General features: G+C 40.2%; 1 protein-coding gene across 3 annotated transcripts in view; it reads right to left on the bottom strand.

The window, feature by feature from the left end:
• Nucleotides 1-2046: 2046 nt before the first annotated feature.
• The window catches only part of RFNG (RFNG O-fucosylpeptide 3-beta-N-acetylglucosaminyltransferase), a 26882-nt gene continuing 3916 nt past the window's right edge, over nucleotides 2047-25012 (bottom strand). For 2 of the 3 annotated variants that reach the window (XM_056817315.1, XM_056817316.1), the window contains exons 2-8: nucleotides 24172-24220; nucleotides 23316-23422; nucleotides 22938-23091; nucleotides 21977-22065; nucleotides 21683-21848; nucleotides 3351-3436; nucleotides 2047-3267 (exon numbers count right to left, since the gene is read on the bottom strand). In XM_056817315.1, coding sequence (XP_056673293.1) covers nucleotides 3201-3267; nucleotides 3351-3436; nucleotides 21683-21848; nucleotides 21977-22065; nucleotides 22938-23091; nucleotides 23316-23422; nucleotides 24172-24204 — 702 coding nt within the window. In that variant the 5' untranslated portion in view covers nucleotides 24205-24220 and the 3' untranslated portion in view covers nucleotides 2047-3200. The remainder of the gene's footprint in view (nucleotides 3268-3350; nucleotides 3437-21682; nucleotides 21849-21976; nucleotides 22066-22937; nucleotides 23092-23315; nucleotides 23423-24171; nucleotides 24221-25012) is intronic. The other variant, XM_056817314.1, reaches the window with a different exon arrangement.

Raw genomic sequence — 25012 nt, 5'->3', positions numbered from 1 at the left:
TTGTTAAGGCACATCTTGGAAAAGAATTATGGAGAAATTCTCTAAAACCAAGTTTATGTATGGCTAAGTACCTTCTCTGAAAAAGTATTCAGTTGGATCTGTATGATGCTTAAGGTTCCTACCAGCTCTAAATCAATGAGAAGAATTCTGCAATGGGCCTTTTTGGCTGCAACATAAAATACTTTAAGAGGACTAAGATTAAATTACTCTAGGTTGCACTCCTGAGCCCTTGGCTCTCCTTAAAATGCCACAGAAATTTCCTCACTCTGACCTGGACTTCTCACTCTAGAAGTCCTCTTGGTCCCTGCAGCCCTTGCTTTGGATTGGCTGGTTCCTCCCAGAACCTTCATTTTAAAGAAAATGTCCAGGCCAACCTGTCTTTCCATTGTCTTTGCTCCCTCCTCTAGGCATCTGGTCCATGGCTCTCCCCTCTCCCATTTAGTTTAAAAAAAAACTAAAAATGTCTTCTTCCATAAACTCCTTGAATTTGGATAATATATGTATAACCCAGTGAAATTACATGGCAACTCCAGGAGGGGGTAGGAAAGAGGGAAGGGAGACAACATGAATCATGTAACTATGGAAAAAAAAACTTTTAAAATTTAAATAAATAAAAAAATAAACTCCTTGACGGCAGGGACTGTCTCTGCAGATTTGTATTCCCTGTCCTCAAAGGTATCCATAGGTATCCATACAGTAAATGAATGATTGTTGATTAGACTTGAAAAAAGTTACCAAAAAATTGTACAGGGTTTTAAATACAAGGTGGTCGGATCTATATTTTATTCTAGGGACAATTTGAAGCTACATGTTTTTGAGAGAAGGGACAGGACATCAGTTCCAAACCATTTAGGGAAGCCTGTTTAAGTTTCAGAAATCTTATCACAGTATCTGAGCAGGTAGAGACAGCTATTATCATAATTTGAACCCAAATGACTTTTCATCTAGACTTAGGACAATATGGGGACACTGGTAGACTCAGTTGGGAAGTCCTGGGTTTATGTCTGAGCTGGCATTAGCTGAGTGAACCTGGCAAAGTCATTTAACCTGCCTCCATTTCTTCATCTGTAAAATGGGGATGATCATAGACACTACTTCCCAGGGTGGTTGTGATGATGAAAATAAATTGTTGATCATTTTGCAAATCTTAAAAGAACTCTATAAACTGGCTATTATGATTATTGTAAATCAAAGGAAGGATGAGAAAGGGGGCAGATTTGACAATAATCGGCACTAGAGAGAAGAGTTACAGAGGGCTCTGAATTTATATGTCTAAGGTGGTGCCCTAGACAAAAGTCCATCTGGGGGAAAGAAAATCAGAATGATTGCAGGTTAGTTTCGGAGGAGCAAACAAACACTTGGCCACTCTTCTAGATGTTGTGGAGGCCTAGGCTGGTTACCAACCACCAAATCTTGAGTGAAGCAGCTGAGCAAAATAGATGGGAACATGAACCCCAAAGGCTGGCTGGGTGGATGCTGCTAGTTTCCAGTGCCTTCCTCCCTCTGGCCCAGCCCAGCTTAAGAAAAAAGTGTACATTGAACCAGCTAGTTTGTCTCAAGTGTGGAGCCAGAGTCAGGGAGAGGCTGGCAGCAAACAAACCGTGAATAGACAAATCAAGCCCTAGGCAGAAGAGAAAACGGAAGGGGAGGAAGAGTCATCATGCCAAGCCTTTCTCAGCTGCAGGGCCACTGCAGCTAATGGGACTGAATTTGAGTCTGGAAACAAACCTGATCCAGTCTATAGATGAGAGCCCAGAGGGACTTATTAGGTCCTGTTACTGGAGGGTAGAAACAGGGATTGGAAGGGGAATGGATACAGCTTCAAAGGCCTAGCCCTAATGTAGTTCCCAAGAGGCCAGGAAAGAGAGGTAGTCCTCGGGGCCTTTTGCCCAGAGCTCAGAACTTAAAAGCATGGATTCTGTGAGGATCAAATGTGAAAATGCCCATTTGGCACTTTACAAACCTTAAAACATATTATAAATATCACTATTGTTATTCCAGGGTGGGCTCCTGAAGTCAGTGGTAGTAAGAGAAATGAAGTCAATATTAACTTTAAATATTATTTATTTGGCTGAAAACCATGAACTGGTTGGGTTGATGGGCTCTCTGACTGTGAGAAACTACAGACCCTCAACACTGGCTGAATCAGGGCGAAAGCAGAGAGAAGAGAGGACGAAGTACCCTTTTCTCACCATTCTACCCAGTTCTTAAAAGACTCAAGGGTAGGGGGACAAATGGAAAACAAGGAGCAGATTGTGGGGAAAGCCTGATTTTTAAACCCTGACTCAGGTTCAAGGTAGGTCAAGGCTCTTTCATTTCCCCTCAGTGCCCCAGAGTAGCCAAAGGATGAATGCACTGGGGCTGGGAAGAAGTCTGAGACTGCCAGATGGCGTAGGATCTTCTCTGGAATTCATCCATGGCCCCAATTACCTTTGAGTAGAGAGGGACCCAGAGGTAGCTATTGAGAGGGGGAACTGTTGTTCCCTTGTCATCACCAGGCTCTTCCTAAACCTGCATCTGCTTTGAGGCTAGCCCAACCCTGAGTGGTCCTAGGCTACCCTCAGGGGAAAAAAAAAAAGAAATCCTGGCATGTAGCTCATTCAGTCTTCAGGGGCCCCTCAAGGGCCAATGGCTCAAAGGTCCACCTCAAAGGAGGACTGATAAAAGGCTCTGGTCAGTCAAGACTGCTTACAGGGCCTCCAGAACAAAAGGCCCAGAGCTCTATCTGGAGGATTGGTAAACTGAAGCCCTGTGTTTCTACCAAGCTGTAGAAGGGGGCCTCTGGGGCCCCTCAGCCCTTCGGGATCACCTCTGCATTTCTTTTCCCGGGCAGTGATCAGAGCTATGATCTTTCCCAGGGTAGGGACCTCATCTTCTTCCCTGGCTATCTCCACAGAGCCCAATCTAGGGTCCTGGGGGAGCGCCCAACCTTGATCCAGGATTTGGCTTCAGAGGGGCGAGATACCTCTAGCTAATTATCATTTCGGTCCAGGCCTTCTCCAGATCACTTATGTGACCCTGAGGAAGCCTGTGAAGATGGAGGAGAGAGTTCAATGGGCTCCATAGCACTGCTGGTATCTGATGGGAGGTGTGTGAGGTTTTGCCTTATCAGAAGACCCCAAGTCCATTTTCTCTGCTCCCCATAGGTAGGTCCTGAGGACAGGATTGTTTCCAAAATCAGACACTTCCTGGGTGAGTTGTCACAGTGGCTTCTTCAGGGGACACCAGGTAGTATCAGGGTAGAGGAGGCAATGGATGGATTTAAACCTGAGAGGACACAACAGATGATTAGGGACGTGGGGGGCCAGAGATATCCGAGATCACTCTCGCCATCCCCCTCCCCCACTCACCTTGTGGGGTCCTGCTGCAGGTTGAAGGCACCACCCACACTCACCACGTTCCTCCGATTCTCCGGGCCCCCGTAGCTCAGAGTGATCTGGGACAGGCAGAGAGGAGATGGTGAGAATCTGTGCCTGACTGGGGAGTGAGTACTGGGATGGCCCTGGAGGGGCTGAGCTCCTGTTTTTACTGTAGAATTAAGCCATCCTGGACTGAATTTTGTGATTAAGAGGGAAAGAGTAGAAAGAAGGTATAACAAGGAATCAGAAGGCCTATATTTTAAGTCCTGGTTCCATCATTTACTATGTGACAGAGCATGTCACTACCTCACTAAAGCTCAATTATCCCATCTGTAAAATGGGATTTTTTTTTTTTTAGTTTTAAAGATAAGATAGTCATTAAAGAACATTTTTTTAAAAGTTAAAATCAGCTGAACAAAGATAGCCTTCTTTTAAGCATCCGACTATGGGTTTAAAATCATGAAAACTAGAGTTCCCTAAGGGGAAACACTACCTTTTTTTAAAAACCTAGTGTTTTTATTATCTTGTCCACAATGGCTATTAAATAGAGGTAGTTTAATATACTGGACAGAAAACCAAACTCAGGGCCATGAAGTTCAAATGACTGTGTGACTGAGCAAATCACTTAAACTTTCAAGGCTTGATTAAAGAAGAGGAGAGTTCAGTGAAATCACAATTACGACAATAAAATCACCAATCCAGTCCTTGCATTTGAAAAGTAGTACATGCAATATGTAGGATTCTTGTGGGTTATGGTTGTGACAATGAAATTCCCTTCCCTTAAGACCACATTGACCAATCTGGCTATTTAGGTAAAGTATAGAAAGTACACTTGAAGGATTTGCTGTTAACTACTATAGCAAACAAAGTTTGAATAGTCCCAGGAGTTCACCCTTTTCTCTTTATTCTATCCAGTAAGACAGAATAAGTAGGAGCTTAACAAATGTTAACTAGTTGACAGATAAGTCACAGGCAAAGCAGCTCTATATGCCAGCCTCAGAGATTTGCCAGATCTCACCCAAACTCTGGATCATGTAGCTCAGGAGGAGAGATTATGCATATGTCATCTGTGGAACTGTGAGACACACATGTCCATCACATACCTCTGGAGTATGTCACACACATGAATGAATAAGCTTCAGAGGACCTGTTTGTCTGTATCTGTGCTGGCTTATTCCTGTAGTGGCTGGCAAGGTCCTTGTGCTTATGTTATTTCTGGGCACATGCCCCAAATAAGTCAAGGGCAGAAAGGTCCCACAAGTATCAAAATATGCAATGCAGCACTTTTTGTGATTATAAAAAAAGAGAAAACAAAGTAATGGCTGGGCCCACAATATAAGAATTTAATGGAATTGGTTTTTAGTATTATCAATTCTGACAGGCCTGTGTTTGAGCAAACCCTGGGTGGTTTCTTGGTCCTCTTCCTGCCCCATGGCAGTTGCAGGGAGGCAGGATACTGCTGCATCAATTAAAAAAGAGAGCATAAGTCTGTTCTCTGGATCTCCTTTTTCCTCCTTCCAGAATGTGCACTGTATACATAAAACTCCTCAGGAAAGCACTGGGAAGTGAGGGAACTTTTCCTCACCCTGGCCACATGGTGACTTCTAGCCTAGGGTAGTAGGCACATGTCTGGTCTCAGCCCTTGGCTACCTCTTCTGTTTTACTTCCTTCCTGAGCAGTTGACCAAATGTTGATCTAGAGAGGGCTATTTCTAACCCTGAAGGGAACTTTAAAGGTTGTTGAGCTCCTGGGTCCTCACTTGGGTCATCTACATTTTGAGAAAAACACCAAGAAGTTATCACAGCACTTCCTAAAAGGGATCAATCCTGGCAGGCTTGCCAGTGTAGACAGTGCAGAGCCAAGGTGAAAGAGGTATGGAGGTTTAGGAGTACTGCAAAGTACTTCATGCACTGAGGTTGTAAGTTTCAACATTCTGGGGAAGTATAACAGCAGTCCTAAGTTAGTGCTATTTAAGTTCTCCTGGCAATGTGTCCCTGTAAGTTTGGCTTGAAAAAAAAAAATCCAAACATTTCTTTTATGTGAAAGAAATAAACAGCTGTTTTCTACTGTATTTATATAGCATGTTGAGTATTTTCTATTTTCTTCTGGGGATGTCCTACACATAAAACCAAATCTAAGCTGTAAGTGATTCTTCCTGGGGCTTCAAAGAACCATAATTTGAGTCAAAGGAGGCAGTGGTTCCCTCTCTTTGGAGGTCAAGATCTCCCTCCTGTAAAAAATAGACTTGAACTCTGGACTTCAATCCCCACAAGCACTTGCTCCACTTCCCCAGAATGCCTTGTAATCTCACCTGGGCCGAGATGGAGAAAGGATTTAACCTGATTGCAAAGGTTTTTGGGTCTTCTTTTGGACTTCCGTTTTGGAGCAGACGTGGCTCTTTCCATAATGTAGGTGAGAGGGCTAGGCACGTTTTCCTTATCCTGTATTTTCTTTAATCCTTAATCCTTAATAAACCTCTAAAAAATATAATACTCCTTGCAGAGAGAAACTAATTTCTACCTGCCTCAGTCTCCCCTAAATTTTAATCTTTACACTCCCCATTCAGAAGTGCCATAGGTACCCCCCACCAAAAAATAAAAGGCAACACTCAAACTGGAGAGGATAAAATGAATATATACAGAAGTGAAGAATGTCAGCTCACAGCAGGCAAAAACTTGTTTCTTCCCTGTTGGGAGACACAGAAAACCCAGAAGTTTCAGAGGACAAATGAAGGATTTGCCCAAACCCATCTGGCCAGAGAAGACCATCACTGATGACCACCAATAAACCATAAAAATGGCATGATCTCCTGATCAACAATTTATTCAACCCTAGTTCTTAACCTACCCTAGCTAGTCACAATGTCAACCTCAGCCCTCCTGCCAAGTCACTCATCTTTGGTCACATGTCAACCTCAAGCCCTCCCCCAAGTCACAGAAGTCACCACCTCCAGCATCCTCCAAGTTGTCACCTGTAAGTTGCATGTCTCCTGCCCTTTGTCAAGTATTCTGCTCTCCTGCAAAACCAATAAAACCCCCACTTTTTGTCACTTTAGGCAGGCAGACTCCCACTGGGGAGCTACCTCTCAGTCATCAATCTCCCTAAGACACCTTTTAAACTTTATTGGGGTGCTTTTTTAAATCTTTAAGTGGGAAATGCTCACAAATCAGGGCAGCTCTCCCCATAACACCCCCAACACCCCTTGAGTTGTCTTATTCATTTTAGGTGCTTAATAAATGCTTGATGGAACAGAATGATCACGTGATCAGTCTTCCTCTAATTTCTCACTGAAGCATAGAGGTGGCTCTGGGACAAGCCCTAGGAAATTGGGAATGCCTGCAGATCTGCCCAGGGAGGAGCACTCTGGCTAAGCGCAAAGCAGCTGATCACCAGACAGGTGGTGAAAGAAAGATAAATTATTCTTATGCTGACTCCTGGGGTTCTAATCTGTGACAGAGAGCATAGCCACACTGAGGAGTAAGTGGTAAAATGTGCCTTTCTGCACTAAATATGAATGCAGGTGTTTAATGGACATCTCCCTTTGTCCAGGGATGCTGCTACATTTGTTTCTTAAAGGGAAAAAAAAAGAGGGAATGGAGCCACATGAATGAAAATATTATAGAAACATTATTTGTTATATTAAAGAATTAGAAACAAAGTAATTACCCATTAGTAATGACTAAACAAATGTAGTATATGACTAAAAAGAAAAACTGTGAAAAACTTAAGTAATGTGATTAATGCAGTGATCAATCATGACTCCACAAAACTAATGGCTTCTTTTGGCAGGGGATGACTGACTAAATGGGAAGGATAAGATAGACTTTTTTTTTTTTAATAAACCCTTACCTTTCATCTTGGAATCAATATTGTGTATTGGTTCCAAGGCAGAACAGTGGTAAGGGCTAGGCAATGGGGGTTAAGTGACTTGTCCAGGGTCACACAGCTGGGAAGTGTCTGAGGCCAGATTTGAACCTAGGACTTCCCTTCTCTAGGCCTGGCTCTCAATTCACTGAGCCACTCAGCTTCCCCCTAGACATTTTTAGGTAAGGTCAATTGGAGTAGGGGCAAAGGAGGCAAAAATAAGCCATTAAAAATTACAAAGAAGAGAGCAGAAGGAAGTTCAGAAGAGGATAGACAAGTAGTGTTAGAATTTCTATAATAAATTTCAAAAACTTTTTAGATCAAATCAAGCTACATAATAAAGATGAAGGTTTTGAATACAGTCCTTTCCTGTTATTTTTGTAGTGAAGTGTTCATTTTTGTTGGCATGTCAAATTCATAATAAAAAAATTATAACAGCAAAAAAAGGTTGCCATGTTTGAAGTTGAAAAGTTGATCTGAATGCATTTGCATACTTAATAAAATATCCCAAGAGATAGATAAGAAGCTTCAGGGAAATTGGAATTACTAAAGAGAAAATTATTAAATAAGAACATTCCACTAAGAGCACTGAGCTACAAAGAACAGTTAGTTCTATACATGAGGTCAAGGATCTTGTCTAAATTCACTTGGTATTACCTAACAAGGAACACTGAGTGTTTTGCACACAGTAGACTTCAAATGATGCAGGAAAACTGTAACAGCATTATATTTCTGTTCTTCTACCAGAGACCTGAGCAACTAGGTGGCACGGCAAATAAGAACACTGGGTCTAAAGTCAGAAAGATTTGATCTTACTAACTGTGTCACCCTAGGAAAATCACAAATAAAACCGGAGAAAGAAATGGCAAACCCTTCTAACATTTTTAAACTCTGTGGACAGTTGGTCATGAAGTCAGACATGACTATTCCCCAGAGAGCTGGCTCAAACTGATAGGCATGAGCATATAAATCCATTAAAGGAAGTATGTAGGACTATTTGTGAGGATGTTACAATAGATAAAACTTTATAAACATATTTTTTCCAGAAATGGAATTCCATATCTAATAGTTAACTTACTCTTTTCCTACCTTCTTCCAATCTCAAATCACAAAGAAAATATGGATTACGTATTGTTAGCTGTCAAAACTTTCTAACTATAAAATGTTCAATATACATACAGGCTATCATGGTATGGTAGAAAAGACACTGGAATGAGAATCAAGATTTATCATTTGCTCCTATTCCCACTAACCATACCTAAAATCTATACCTATATCTATCTATCTATCTATCTATCTATCTATCTATCTATCTATCTATCTTATTCTTCACTTTCAGAAACAGTGCCTGGCACTTAATAACTGTTTAATACTACAGACTGAAACTCCATGGGTCTCAGTTTTCTAATCTGCAAAAAATGGGGGATTGACTGGATGATTCCCATGGTCCTTTCCATCTCTTATCATTCAATGATTCTGAATCAAGAAATCTAGGACGGAACCCTGGCTGTCATGAATTCACCTCCTCATTTGTAAAATGGAATTTGTATTAGATACACAGTTGCATTTTTTTACAGTGTGGACTCGGGATGTTTTTTTTTTTAAGGCAAATCTTTATGGAATACTGATTTATAGAGACATCATTTTTATTAAGCAAATTAAAGAAACTAAACCTAATTTTAAAATTCAGAGCTTTACTTAAAAACACTTTAGGGGCAGCTGGGTAGTTCAGTGGACTGAGAGCCAGGCTTAGAGATGAGAGGTCCTAGGTTCAAATCTGGCCTCAGACACTTCCCAGCTGTGTGACCCTGCTTAACACTTAACCCCCATTGCCTAGCCCTTACCACTCTTCTGCCTTGGAACCAATACACAGTATTGATTCCAAGATGGAAGGTAAGGGTTAAAAAAAAAATACACACACACACACACACACACACACACATACAAAATGAAAAAAAGAAATTTTCTAATACATTTGATGGACAAATCCTATGCCTCCACCTGTCACTAGATGATCTAAAGTTCCTTTATGACACTAAGAGTATGATTCTCACAACATAGTCTGCCTTGTTATTAGGTGGCCCCACAGACCACTGGTGCCCCCTAATGAAATATTTGAGCAACTACTGATCCTCTTCCCTTCCTTAAAGTTCCTTCACACATATATACAACTCTAAAATGGTACCTATCCTTGAATCAAAATACTGGGCTTTGAAAATCCTAAGATTAGTTAGTCTTGTGGCATACGCTGATGAAACTGACTATGCCAGTGACTTCATGTGTAATTCTTCTTCATTTCTTTCCATAAATCCTATAGTGAGTATGGACTTCACAACTTGGCTTCCTTTCTCTGTTTATTCTCTCAGGCCTACCAATGAAAGACTGGCTTGGGTTTCATTCTTGATATGTGTCTCGTTCAACTACTTTTGGGGTCATATTTTCTCTTGGATTCTTTTTATGGCACTTGTCTGGCACAAATCATCATTAGCTTTATGCAACAACTACTTATGACCACCATATATCTTTCTATTTCCCTTTGGGTTTTATTTATAATTTTGGCTCTTGTACATTATGAAAGTCTATAAAAGGACAACAATTCTCAGACAACAAAAAACACCTCATATTTTCTTCACACATGGCCAGTTCGGATCCCTTCCTCCAGTGTCACTCCCTTGTAGTATCTACACAAGATACATATGGAAAGAGATGGATTAACTCCAACGTGGGCTATCCAAACAATTGCATATCAGTCTAGGCAATGTAAGTTTTCCATCAATTCAGTTTGTCCTATGTGGAAGGTAGGACCAATCTCTTTCAAAGAAATGTGGATCTTATTGAAGGGACTGAAAGTGTTGAAAAATTAGATGCTTTTGTATGATGTGATCTATAAATGGAAACATTTGAAAAAGCTCACCATCAGTAGGGAATTCTCTAGAGAACAGCATACAACACACTGGTGTTGGTCAGCATATATATAGCTTCTTGTTTACCTTGAGGGGTGGGGTGGGAAGTCCCAGACTGACCTTGTCCCAAAATGAACAATAAACCTTAAAGTACTAAATGATGTTTAGGTGGGACTAGTAGACATAATCAAATCTTAAGTACCCTTTTTGTTTTAGAAGTTTCTCCCATAGTATCAGAGACCTCTCCCAGACAGCCCAGCTCCTGGCTGGAACCATCCTTTTGTATTATCCTTTGTAGTTTAGGAAACTGGCGGATACCTCAGCCTCTAGGCTAAAGCCTCTTTCCCAAGCCAGATTGTAAACTGTCAGTGTATGTTTGCAGTACTTAATTTCCTAAAAGGTATGCATATAAGTCCTCAAGTTCTGTTATTCTTTGGAGAATCATCTTGGCTCTGTGTGACAGCCAATTATTGAGAACTTGTCTCTTATCCTGATTAAAGATTTGGTTTTTATAACTCCTGTAGTGGTTCTGTGTTTTTCCAAGTTGACAGAGGTGACCAAAAGGAGAACAAAACAATTAAAACAAAAACAGAAGACTGACAAAAATTGGGAGAAAATATAAAGTATCTACAAATGAAAACTAAGAAACTGGAAAACGGGTGGAGATAATTGAAGATCTTCAGATTCCCTGAAAACCATTGCCTCTCTAATCAGCCCCACCAAAGCCTAGATACTAGATTTCTAAAATTCATAAATGGAAGCTGCTCGGATTGACTAGAACCAGAAGTGAAAATAAAAAAGTAAAAAGAATTGACTAGGTCACTTTCAGAAAGATACCTTAAAATGAATACTCCCATTAATGCCATAGTCAAAACACAGAGCTTCCAGGTCAAAGAAAAAATACCTTAGGAAGCCAGTAAGAGTTTTTAAGGGCCAAAGAACTAAAGTCAGGATCACAAGAAGACCAGAGCAATAGGGCAAAAATTTGAATTGTAAACATTGGAGTAAAGAAGTAAGTACATTTGAATAACAGAAAAGGGCCAAATTAGCAACAGAACAGGAAGTACTTCCGTTCTAATAGAGAGAGATTTGAATTCCTAATGTCTCTAAGAATCAAGGAGAAAATTAAGGCAAAGGAGGGACCAGGAATAGTTTGTTTTGATAGTACAGAGAGGAAAGAAAAGGGAGGTGAAAAGGAATGTAATAGGAAGAAAAGAGTAAAGGTGATAGAATTTACTATGTCTCAAAGTGAGGATGCAGGAGAATATACAAAAATGAAAGAATATGGCATAGGGGGATCAAAATATACGAGTTTCATTTTTTCCCCCAGAAAAAAGGCTTAAATCTATGAAAAGTTTGGTGTAGTAATATTTAAAACTCCACAGGAAAAGTGGCAGATATAGAATTGGGGGGGGGGGGACAAACTTCAGCTTCAGAGACTAGATTGCAAAGGGAAAATTAAAAGGAAAGGAAGAAAATGTAAGAACTAGCAATGAGGGCTTGGTTGGGGAAGAAAGGAGGAAGAACACTGGCTATGATCACATTTCTTCCTTTCTTCAGCACCCTCTTGTGTGAAAAGAGAACAGGCTGTAGGGTGTCAACGTGGAAATCTAGAAATCCCCAGTTTATTTAGTTGGGGGGTAGAAACCCCAGATTTTGACCTTGTCACAGGAGTTTTCCCTCTGAGGGAAGGTCCCACTTCACCAGACAATAGACATCCACTTCAGGTGGGAGGTAGACTCCTTTGGAAGTCAAGTAGCTCTTTTGTCTCCAGAAGTCTTTCCCAGTATGCCACACCTACTTTTTTACCTACTGCGCCAAAGCAGAAGTGGATAATCTTTAAAAGTATATTGGGAGTTGGAGTCTTTAACAAAAGAATGTGTTTATGGGTTTCTCTTAAGTTTTCTCTTGCAGCAAAGAAGCTATCTGGTACAAAAGGAGTCTGCAGGAGGCCAGAAGTCTGTGAGATGCTGAAGGCATCATATCAAGACCCACCAGATGTGAAAGACTTAAAGACTTTGGGGAAATGGGGTAGTGTTTTGATTGTTAGTTAGATTTTTGCCAAAGGCAGACTGCCTTTCTGGCTCACTTGTCAATGCGCTGGTGGCATTACCCATACTTGTATCCCTAGGTTTTCCCACCATTAGCGATAGAGTACAACCCCATACAGCATTACTCATTTGTCCACATATTTGGTCAATGACATTCAGTCTTGACCAAAAGGGGGTGTGTGTCAACATTGAAATCTAGAAATCCCCAGTTTATGTAGTTGGGGGGTAGAAACCCCAGGTTTTGATGCTATCACAGGAGTTTTCCCCCTGAGGGATGGTCCCACTTCACCAGACAATAAAAGGGGTGTGTCACATAGTGGGAAAGGCTTCTGGAGACAAAAGAGCTACTTGACTCAGCTGGGGGTCTACCTCCCACCTGAAGTGGATGATATTGTCTGGTGAAGTGGGACCTTCCCTCAGGGGGAAAACTCTCCAGTGACAAGGTCAAAACCTGGGGTTTCTACCCTCCAACTAAATAAACTGGGGATTTCTAGATTTCCATGTTGACAGGGGAAAGGGAAGAAAAAGCATGAGATGATATGACAGAGGGAAATACATAATTAACAATGTCAACTTGGAAAAACAGAACTACTAAACAAGTCAGAAAACTCAAATCTTTAATCAAGAAACAGATCCTTAACATTTGGCTGCCCAACACCACACAGAGCCCACTGAAGAATCAAAGGCTCTGGGGATAGTGTCTCTGAGAGAATCACTGTGCTAGATGATTCTCCAAAGAATAGAACTTTGGGACTTATACCTTTTGGGGAATTAAGTACAGCAAACATACAGGGACAGTTTACAAGCAGGTTTGGGAAAGAGGCATAGCTAGAGGCTAGGGTATCAGTGAATGGCCTAACTTACAATGGGTACAAGAAGATGGTTCTTATTGGTGCTAGTCTTCTTGGGAAAGGATCTCTGATACAATGGGGGAAACTTGGAAGACAAAAAGTGTAATAGAGAATTTGAGCAATTCTATTATTTCTATTCAGGACACTAAAAAGGAAGCTTAAAGATCCCTAGTTCAGTTTAAGACAAAGTCAGTTTGGGACTTTCCCTAAAGGCAAATTCCCAAGGGAAATGGGCAAACTTGGGGTTTCCAGAAGGCAGCAACTAAAACAAGGAACCAGGATGGGATAAATTCATTCATAGAATAAAGGGCAGCACAATGGTTTTGAAAGCAGATTCCAATAGCATATTACAAGAAATACAGGGGAAACAAAGATTCACACAGGTCGAATGAGGGGCTAGAACAGAATTTCTCATGCATTAGGAGAATTTTTTAAAAGCAGGAGTAGCAATTATGGTCTCAGAGAAACTATATTATGTTTAAAGATACTGAAATATTATCAGTGCTTAAAACATGTACCAGATAGCATAGTGCCTAAATTCTAAAAAAGAAAAGTTAATCAAATTGGAGATCAGGCAGCCTGGTAGTACAGTGGGAAAAGTATAGTTACTTGGAGTCCTGAAGACCAATTCTGAATCCTGACTTTATCCCTTATCAACATGGAACCTAAGAGAACCCCCCAAGTTTTAGGGTTAGCTTGTAAGCTGGAGACCCCAAGTTCCTTCCTGTTCCTGTGAAAGTTCATCTGGAGGGAAGTTTCAAATTTAGCTAGTCTCCAACAGAACAATAGACCCTAACCCTAACAGCCTGTCAGCTAGTTTGAATACGCCCATTTCCTTGTAGCTATAGTAATGTCAATCAATCATCTTTCCTAGTCCGGGATTCCCCAAATGGTATATAGGTTCCCCAAATTCTTTTGTTCCTTGGAATTGTCCAATGTCCAGGGTCAGGGATAAGAGCAACCAGAGTCTTGGACTCTGGGTGGGTGTGTAGGGAGCAGCTCTGTGTGGAGGCCTTGAGGAAAACACTGAACCCCTTTCCTTAATTAAAGTGTGGTTTTTCTGATTATTTAATAATTGTGTTTTTTCCCCAGTTAACACCCTCAACTTCAGTATGTCAACATGGAATCTAGAAACTCCGAACTTGTGGCCTAGTAGGATCTGGTGAACCCCAGGTTTCAGGATTAGCTTGTAGGTTGAAGACCCCAAAGTTTGAATCTATAAAATGGTGATAATAATAACACCTATATGTGCTATAATAGGTTGTTGTGAAGATCAAATGAGAACACAATACAAAGCACATTCAAAGCATATATACAAAACCTTAAAGTGCTATATAATTGCTAGCTATTATTACTGAAAAGACAGAAAAAATTTTGAGACCTCAATGTGCGTCTTTCTGACAAACAAATATTTAAAATAAGATAAGTAATCAATAAAGAAGTTGAGGACCTGAATATAATTTTAGAAAAGTTATATATAATGGACTTCTGGTGACTACTGATGGGAATAGAAAGCAATACACATTATTTTTCAGTGGCACATGGCAGATTTGCAAAAACTGATCAAATACTAGGGCATAAAATAAACAAGCAGATTTTACTGACCACAATGCAACAAAAATTGTAATTAATAAAGGCTATTTGAAGAAAGGATTTAAAGGTAACTAATACTAACATAAATTTGCAAAGATTATTTTATTTAATACTGTCAACATGGAATCTAGAAGTTCCCAAACTTGTAGCTTAGAAAGATTTAGTAATTCCTTAGGTTTATTTAGCTCAGAGGTGAAAGCCTCAGGTTTGAGTCATCCAGTGACTGTCAATCTCACAAGCTGAAGGTACTGAGTTGGATCCTCAGAAGGAGGGTGTGATATACTGGAGAGGCTTCTGAGACTTCAGCTTAGCCCCAACCTGAAGTGGACTGTGAATTACCACAGGAACAGGCTCAAACCTGAGGCTTTCCCCTCCTAAATAAAACTGGGGAATTACTAAATCTTTCTAAGCTACAAGTTTGGGGACTTCTAGCTTCCATGTTGATGATACTCACAATAACCCTGAAAGGAAACAAGTATTTAAGACTAATGGTTGCTTTCTCAATAGAAAAATAGTCAAAGGATTATGAACAAATCATTCTTAAAAGAACAGAGAAGTATTTTTAACCACATGCTCCAAATCATTAATAATGAGAATTGCTAATCAAAATAACCCTGAGGTTTCACCATAGTCCTTACTACTCTTCTTCCTTGTAATCAATATAGAATGTTGATTCAAAAATGGAAGGTAAGGGTTTTAAAAAAAGAAAGACAGGCATGTTAATACAATGTTGGTAGAGCTATGAAATACTACAACCATTGTGGAAAGCAATTCGAAATTAGAAAGAATTGGGAACAAAGTAGACCCCTATCAATTTGAGAAAGACAAAAAAACTTTGTGGTACATGAATATTATTGTAATATAAGAAATATGTGTAATGAGTACAAGGAAACATGGAAAGATCTATATGAACTGATGCAGAGTGAAGTAAGCAGAGTCAAGAAAACAATATATATACATGGTGACCACTACAATGTAAATGGAAAGAATGACAGCAAAAAAAAAAAAGAAAATGTAGCAAAATTATAAAGATCAACTAGGACTTGAATAAATAGATATGAGAAAACACCTCCCAACCTACCCCTTCACAGAGTAACTGGTGTTGCACATTGCATATGTTTTCAGACTTTTTAAAAGTGTCAATTGTGCTGACTTTCCTCTCTAGCTGGCTTTCTGAGAGAACAAAGGGAAGTGACATATGGAGTAACTATGATAAAAGAAATAGAAAATGTGAATAAAAACCTATTTAAAATAATAACAACTCTGGGAGGTGCTATTATCATTCTCATTGTAGAGATTAGGAAACTGAGAGGAAAGATTAAGTGATTTGCCCAGGATCACACAGCTAGTATCTAAGGCTGGATTTTAAACTTGGGCCTTCCTGATTCCAAATCCATTGCTCTAGCTGCCACTAAATCTTTAATTAGTTTACTCACAATTACAAAAACAACAGATAATTTAATAAAAATTTAAAAAAAAATGAGGTAGTTTTATTGGTATAGTTTAAAGCAATCCTGAGGGAAAAACTAATACTTTTAAATACTTTCTCTTAAAAAAGAGAAAGAACAGAACAATGAATAGGGCCCATATCTAAAAAGCAACCAATCAAACCCCTTCCCACAAATAATCAGATAAAAATCACATCTAGATGAACTAAACTGAAAGAACTTACTGAAGTGATGAATAAAACTAGGAGCTACATTTTAAACTAATGAGATACAGAAGACAAGAGGAAAACCAAATTGCTAACATTAAAAAAAAAATTAAATGGAAGACCTCCAAACAAAAAGGAAATGAAGGAAAATACTAGAAACTATATTGCCTAATTATATGCCAGGAAAAATCAATAAATGAAATGGATAAACATTTGCAAAAAGTATAAAATATTCGAAATACAAAAAACCAATATTGGGTTATTTAAAAAAGAAATTGAAAAGGTCATAAATGAATTATTGAAAAAAATCCTGATGGCCAATAACAGTGATGCCAAAAAAAAAGAAAGGAAAGTGTCAACAAAATATTTTTAAAATAAGCAGGGGGCAGCTGGGTAGCTCAGTGAATTGAGAGCCAGACTTAGAGATAGGAGGTCTTAGGTTCAAATCTGAACTCAGACACTTCCCAGCTGTGTGACCCTGGGCTAGTTACTTAACCCCCATTGCCTAGCCCTTACCACTCCTTCTGCCTTGGAACCAATACACAGTATTGATTCCAAGTCGAAAGATATGGGTTTATTTAAAAAAAAAAAACACAGAAGAGAGCAGTTAATTCTATGGAGTTAAATTTAATAAATATTTGTTTAAAAATACAAGCTGGAATAGATTCCCAATTTTATACACAATTCTCTTTTTTTACAATTTAAAACTGTTAAAAAGTAAATAGACATAAGGGAATCTTAAAATTTTCTACACTCCTCAGTTAACTCTATGTAATGCTAACAATGTGGTCAGTTTCTTAGGAAGCCTGCTTATTTCATTTTCACATGTCCATCAAGGACACTTTCTAAGCATGCATAGATCATTTTCTTTCTTTTTTTTAAACCCTTACCTTCTTTCTTAGAATCAATACTAGGCAGAAGAGTGGCAAGTGCTAGGCAAATGAGATTAAGTGACTTGTCCAAGGTCACATAATTAGCAAGTATCTGAAGAGATCATTTTCACAAAGATGTTAAGAGAGGTGAAAAAGTAGGCAAATGGGCTGGGACGTAACTGACTGACTCTTAGTTTCCTTTCCTTTCCTTTCCTCAAATATTCACAAGTATTACCCAGGTTTTTCTAGCCTGTTCATCTATGTGCCCTGTTTGACAAAAGTAAAAACTTCTTAGAACTGGTGACAGATTTAACGTATTTACTTTTGTCTATTTCTTGTTTGTCTGAGTTTTAACAGCCCTTTTAAGCAGGTTGGATTGGAGATGCTTTAATCATCAGGCAGTGTCTTTATCCTATTTCCTAATCCAGTATTTACACTGGTGTTTTCTTTACCCAGATGATGATCACATACACACATGCAGCTAATTCTGAAAGAACTTTGACATCTGTAACTAGTCCCCATCTGGCAGGACAATCAACTTGCTTTTTTGTGTGATGCTGTACTACACTCACTAAAATGTTTAGTGCCTTCTGACTTTTCTTTTGAATAAAGTATTTTCAATATAGACACATGAGAAATTTTTGAGAAGTCTACAAGTCCTTGGATCCTTTCATTTCTACATTTTTGAACCATTATTTTTTAATAGAAAAATAAACATTAAGAAAAATGAAGATTTAAATGAACCATATTTTCAATTTCTACTTCAATACAGATAATATATTCAACATATAATTCCATTGATGTGCATTTTCCCTTCACCCATGAAGACTGCAACCCCTCTGTGACATGATAGACAATCTTAGGGAGGTGCTGTAATTCAAAACGTCACCATCCTGTCTGTAACTAACCTGGTGGTGAGCCTCTCCAAATTCAGCTAGGCTGGTCTTCAGCTAACAGGTGTAATAAAAGTCCATTAATGAATCTGTATTCAGAGCTGGAAGGGGACCTCAGCAAGTCACCCAGTCCAAAGTATATCCACTATAACATTTCAGACATGTAGTCCTCCAGCCTTTGTTTGAAGGCTTTTCCAAAATGAGAAGAACATCACTACCTCCCTAGGAGATCTGTTTCAATCCTGCATATTTCTAATTGTTGCAAAGTTTTTCCAACAGTGTGCCTAAATCTGCCTCTTTGCAATGTCCTCCTAATTTCTTCTAGTTCTCTGGGGCTAAAGAGAAAAAGTATTATCCCTCTGGCAAGTGGAATTAATAGATATTAAAAGTGTAATTTTTTATTCTCATTTTATTGCCATCTAACTCATTTTATAGATGAGGAAACGGAGATCCAGGGAGGGAAAAGAAACTTCTCCAAAGCCAAAAAAGTAGTAAGGGTCAGAGGCAGGGTCTGAAATTGGATCTATAGTCAATGATCTTTCCATTGAACCACCTAAAAGCCTTCTCTTCTCTCTTCAACAAACATTTACTCCTGGATCATTCTCTGATGCCTACACATGTATCCCTACCCACCTTCTATCCCATATTCCTATTTTTCAGTTTACTCTGAAAGTAACATTCATGAGTTATTCTTCAAATATTAAATCTATAGCTGTGTATAATGTTCTCTTGGTTCTATTAATTTCACTGTTCACTATCCCATATAGTTCTTTCCAAGGTTTTTTGTTGTTTTTTTTTTTTAATTTGCTTTATGGTACAGTGCACTTCCTTACATCTAAGAGTCCCTGGCAACCCAATTTTCAGCCTATCTCCAGTTTGCCCCATATGATAGTTTTTTCTCAGTCTTTCTTGTCCATTCTAGGCTATCTGGCACAGCTGACTGTCCTCTTCTGTGTTTTTGGGATGCTCCTTCTTCCACTTCTCCTACCTATCTGACCCCTCCTTTTCAGACTTCTTTCTTGAATCACCTCCTACCCCCAACTGTGGGGTTACCCCCAGGCTCTGCTCTGGATCCTCTAATCTTCTCTCTACACTCTCATTTGGTGATCTCATCAGCTCCCATGAGTATAATTGCCACTTCTAAGCAGATGACTCCCAAATCAGTATATTCTGTCTTTGTGTTTCTCCTGAACACTAATCTCATCACCAACTGGCTATTGGAATTTTTAAACAGGTTGCCCAAGAGGCACTTTAAATACCACACATCCCCAAAATGGTTTATTACCTTCCCTAAAAGCCTCCCTTACCTCATCCCTTTCCTAAACTTCTCTGTTTCTGTTAAGGGCATTGCCATCCTTCCAAGCACACCAAGCTCTCTATCTTGGAATCATCCTCAATTCCTCTCTTGCCCACCTCACATATCTAATCTGTTATCAGGGCTTGTCACCTCTGCCTCCTTCTTTCTACTCACCTAGACACCACCCCACAACAGTCTCCTAATTGGAAAACCCTGCCTCAAATTTCTCTCTACACCAATCCATCCCTCCATAAGTGCCAAGTAATTTTCCTAAAATGCAGGCCTAACCAAATTGCTTTCCTACTCAAACTCCAGGAGCTCCCTATTGTCTCAAGGATCAAATATTAATACTTCTATTTGGCATTTAGAGATGCTAGAATGTAAACTTCTTTTAAGAAGGAACTGTTTCATTCTTTGTCCTTGTATTTTCAGGGCCTAGCACAAAGTAGGCACTCTATAATTGTTTGATGATTGTTTTACAAGCTGGTCGTAACCTACCTTCCTTTTAGTGTTATTACCTAGTATTCCCTTTAACAGACCCTAAGGTCCAGCAAAACTAGCCTTCTTGCTGTTTCCTATACATAAAATACTCCATCACCCATCTCTGAACCTTTTCACTGATTATTCCTTCAAGTCTGGAATGTTCTCTCTCCCCAGAATCACCTCAGATGACCTCCTTTTTACATGAAAGTTTTCCTGGTCCCCCTAATTACTAGTTTTTCTTTCCTCAAAATTACCTTATATATATGCCTATGCACACACATGTTGCTTCTCCCAATAAGGTGTAAGTTCTTTATGGACAGAGACATTTTTGTTTTTGCTTGGAGAGTCAAGGACGGGTTCAAATTCTGACTTGATAAGTAATGTGTCCTTACTACCCATGTGACTTTGGTGAAGTCACATAACACCCCTCCCAAGGCTTCAATTTCCTTCTCTGTAAAATGAGTTTAGACTAGTTGGTCTCAAAGATCCCTTCCAATCTAAAATCTATAATCCTATAATCTGCAGGATTTGTACTTATGAACACTGAAATATAAGGCATGAAATAATGTTTCTTCTTGCATTTAGGTGCACAATGAAATCAATTCTGTAACCCTTTTACTGACATCTCCAAGGAAAGCCTGTGAAGTGCTCTGCATTAAACTGCCTGGACTACAATTGACAACCACCTACAATCCATCCTCCAGATAACTACCCAGATAATAAATATTTCTAAAGCACCAAGTCAATTCTAGTCCACTTATTTCCAGGCTTATTTCATGCTCTTCCCCTTCACAGGCTCTTCCCTCTAGCTAGGTTGGCCCTATTTGCTTATCTGTGGATATGGTATTCCATCTCCTGCTTCCACGCTTTTGTTAAAGGTCTACCTCCACACTGGGAGTGCAATCCCTCTTCAGTTTTCCTTGGAATCCTTAGCTTTCTTCAAGATCCCCTTTTCAAGGGCCTCCTTCTCCAGGAAGCCTCTCTCCTCAAATCATATTAATCTGCTTAAAAATTGTATCATCTCATGAATATAAGCTCATATAGATCAGGGACTGCTTTTTGTTTTGTCTTTGTTTCCTGGCTACCTAGGCAAAGTAATTTGCATGATTTAATAAATACTTGCTGAATTGATCTTTCTCCCATCTACCTTCGATTATATCAAGATGGCCATGGTTCTGTTCTGTTAAGCATGTCATGGATGGAGTTCACAGTTTGGAATCAGGAAGACTTGGATTCAAATCTTGATTCAGGTACTTACTAACTATATTACCCTGGGCAAGTCCTGGCCTTAAGTTTCCTCATATGTAAAACATATATATGGGTGTTGATCTTTGAGTACTCTCCAACTCAGAAAGTAATCATAAGACTATTAGTGAAATGTGTGTGCTCTTGGGTGACAGTTGATTTGTGAGCTTTAAGAGTAGTTATGGAGGGGGCAGCTGGGTAGCTCAGTGGATTGAGAGCCAGGCCTAGAGGGAGGTCCCACAGGTTCAAATCTGGCCTCAGACACCTCCCAGCTATATATATGATCGTGGCCAAGTCACTTAATCCCAGTTGCCTAGCCCTTACCACTCTTCTTAAAGAGTGATTCAGATGGAAGGAAAGGGGGATTTCACTCTCTTTCCTGCCTCAGCCAAGATACCTTGCAGCAAATTTACTTGTCCAAGGGATGACCTCTCCAGAAGTTTAAGAGTCAGTTCCATAGAGTTCAAGGCCAAGTTGAGGGAAGAGACACACACACTTGAGCACCCAAGGAAGAGAGTCACGTCAAAGGAGCATGATCCCTGGTGGCAGAGAGCTGGCTAAGGACTCAAAATAAAGTTAGCCCTAAAGCTGGCTGTGATAGGGGCTGGGTGTGGTACCTGTCTGAGCAGGGTATCAGCTGGCAGCCTCTGCAAGTTCTCCAGGTGGGAGTGGAAGAGGGTGCTATGTAGCAGTTTCACCTGCAGCAGTCCTTCGATGATATACCCAATGGTGCAGTCATCAGGGAGTCTGACCTTCTCAGCAGTGCTAATGAAGTTGCCCAGACTGCAAGGAAGGGGGAGAGGTTGCTCAGGACATGCCTGGATCTGCCCTTCCCACCTGTCTTGACCTACTTTTCAAGATCTTGTGGAACTGGTTCCTTGGAGTTGGGAAGCCCAGAGGCTCCCACTCACCTGGCCCAAGGACTCATTTTGAGGGCAAGACCTCTGCTGATGCAGAACCCAGCTCCTCCTGTGGCAAACCAGAACTTGACTGTAGAGGCCTGGGAGGCAAGCAGAGAGAACCCAACATCAAGGGCTGGTGGGTGAGAGGCTACATTCCTTAAGGCTTGCCCATTAGACCCCTCCCTTTCCCCTCACCAGATTCATCTGCTAAAGCCTGCCCTTTGTCTGGAGTTCCTGGTCTTTGATATAACATTGTGGGATAGAAAGAACACTGGAATTCAATTTTAAATTCCAGCTCTTGTGTATATCCTCGGAACCTAAGTTTTCTCATTGATAAAATGTCGACGAGGTACATACTTTACCTACCTCAAAGGAACATAAAAGTACTTCATAAAACTACAAAGCTCTGTTTAAACACAAATATAAGCTCTGGAGACCCTGGTCGCTGGGTCCAGGGAAAAATGGTCCCCATATCATCTTGCCTCTCCCAAGCTTCCTCTTCTACTCCAAACTTGCTTCCCCTGGAAAATTTAGGAGTTCCAGACAATCATTTTTCATTGGTTCTTAGTCTAGTCTCTTCCTTTTCAGTTCTAGCTGCTCTGAGATGTCTTCATTTGGCTTTCAACTTCCTGGAACACCCCTGTTTGGCCTTCTCCTTCCTGCTGTTACTCCTACTCTTCCACTCCCACTACCTTTGAGAAGTCCTCTGGGGGCCAAATCAGATGACAGATGAAAGATTTGGAGCTGAAAGGGAACCTGGAGGTCATTTAATTCAATTCCCTTTACAGAAGAGGAAACTAGCCCATGGGGGTTAGACAACTTGTCCAAGATCACACAGGTATGAGAGGCAAGTGATTCCCTGATTTCTGTCTTTCTAGTCTTAAATTCTCAGTTGTTTCCCTCCCCACCATCCACCCTGATCCTCCTCCCCATCCCAACTCCTACCAAAAAAAATTTCCAAACTACTCACAGTTCCACTTCCCTGGGCTCTGTCAGCTGCCTCAATAGGGTGGTCCAGGCTAGGTCGACCCACATAGACATCCTGACTTGGGGAGAAACCAGAGAGCAGCTGTAGAAGTCCTTTGGAGTTCACATAATTGTCATCATCCACATGGCAGAACCATCTGCAAGAGATGAGAAGGAAAGAGCCACATTAAGTAGGATAGAGACTATTACTGTTGGCAGCCTCAATGAACCCAGCTGTTCAGTCTGGCAGCTGAAAGAGCTGGGGGAGAAACTAGAGCTGCAGGACGAGGCCCATAAAAACAAGCTGTCTTGTGACCTGCTGGTTGGGATTTCTGGGGTTTTCTGAATAACTCCCACCTAGTTTTCTGGCTTGGAAACTCACGTACTTCCTTCCTGACTCGATGAACTTGTCATACTCCACAGACATTTTGCAACAGAGTGCTTGGCGTGTGTGCATGGAGGAACAATTGGTGTTGATGACATGATCTCCTGGAGAAAATAAGGGATGGGTTAATGGAAGGGAAAGCAAAATAGTAGTCAATTCCAGGAGAGACAATTTGGTAGAGGAGTTAGAGGAATCAAGACACGGATTCAAATCCTACCTCTGATTATCCATATGACCCTGGCAAGTCTCTTAACCCCTGGGACTCTCTATGACAATCTTATGGAAATAAGTTGTCAATATACATCGTGGATGAAAGAGGAAGTCTACATACTGAAAACTACCCATCAATTAAATCCTAAATCCAGACCTACAACACCATCACCACCCCCACCACCCCTCACCTTCAAAGGCCCTCAACCCCCAAAGCCACAGGCATACAATGAAAATATAGCTGAAGTAGAATCAGGAAGTTCCAGTAAAACATCATTTATTTGATACATTCTTTTGCCTAGTTCTACTCTCCCAGTTCATATGGCATTCTGGAAGCCAGCCAAACATCAGGGCTCAATACAATCTATACCAACTTATGTTTTAATTCTGGTGTCTCTGTAGTTAGTGATTTATTCAGACAGTGATGACCTTAGTAGAGGAGACTCTACCCTGGGGCCTACTGTCATGAAAACAGGTTCAGACTCCTCCTATATGGAAGCCAATCACCATTCCAATGAGTTAAACTTGTTCTTGTCCAAGGCTCTTGGGTAGCAATGGGAAGCCAAATATTCCTTATCCATGTAATCTGTCAGATGTAATACCAGTATTCAGGACAGAGAGGTTCAATGGGAAACTTAATTACCTGCTCGAAGGCGTAACTCTGGGTCCTCACCATCCGTGAAGATGAAAGTCTGGAGAAAAAAAAATAGGTCCAAGAGTTGAAAAAATACTTTCTGAGACACTGCCACTGGCCCATGCCAGTTTGCACATGCAGCCTACCAAGGCCAGCACCTTATATGGCCCTTTTTTTGCCAGTGTTTTTGCCAACATATCAAGAATGGAAAGACTGCTATACTTAGAATCGAATCCTACCTCTGCCACTCACTAGATATGTGACTTTGGACAACACATTTACCCTGAGCCTCAGGATCCACATTGGTAAGACAGGGCTAAAACCTATAATATCTATACTTCATGGGGTATCATGAGCTTCAATAAAAATAATGTAGTAATACGCCTAATAAATCTTAAAGCAATCCTTAATGTGTAAAATATCCTTTCCAGGGTCCCTGATTCCTGTCCTTAGGCCTGTTGGGAGTAAAGATAAATAGAAGACACAGATTTGTCTTCGACCTGGGGCAACCCTAAGGTTATTCCAAAGTCTTGGAATCTACAAAACCACTTCCCTAGGTTTTAGCCACTATATCTCTGCTGAAATAAACTGCCCATGGAAAGATGCACAAAGCCACCAGTGCTGAAAGAAGAAATAAATACCCTTGGGTTCACAGAGAACAGGGTCAGAAAATTAATGTTTTCATTAAAGAAAGGAACTGTTTTTCTTTTAAAATTGTGTTACAATTTTATACTAGTAAATTAAGAATATTTATTTAACCTGTTTCCCAAAATATGAAGCCAAATGGAATAATTCCAATTTGAATAGTGTGCCTATATAGTTTTTCTCTGATATAACTATTCATAAGATT

Source organism: Monodelphis domestica, chromosome 2 (assembly GCF_027887165.1).
Source record: "Monodelphis domestica isolate mMonDom1 chromosome 2, mMonDom1.pri, whole genome shotgun sequence".
Classification (NCBI taxonomy): Eukaryota; Metazoa; Chordata; class Mammalia; order Didelphimorphia; family Didelphidae; genus Monodelphis; species Monodelphis domestica.
This window is presented reverse-complemented; position numbering and strand designations above follow the sequence as displayed.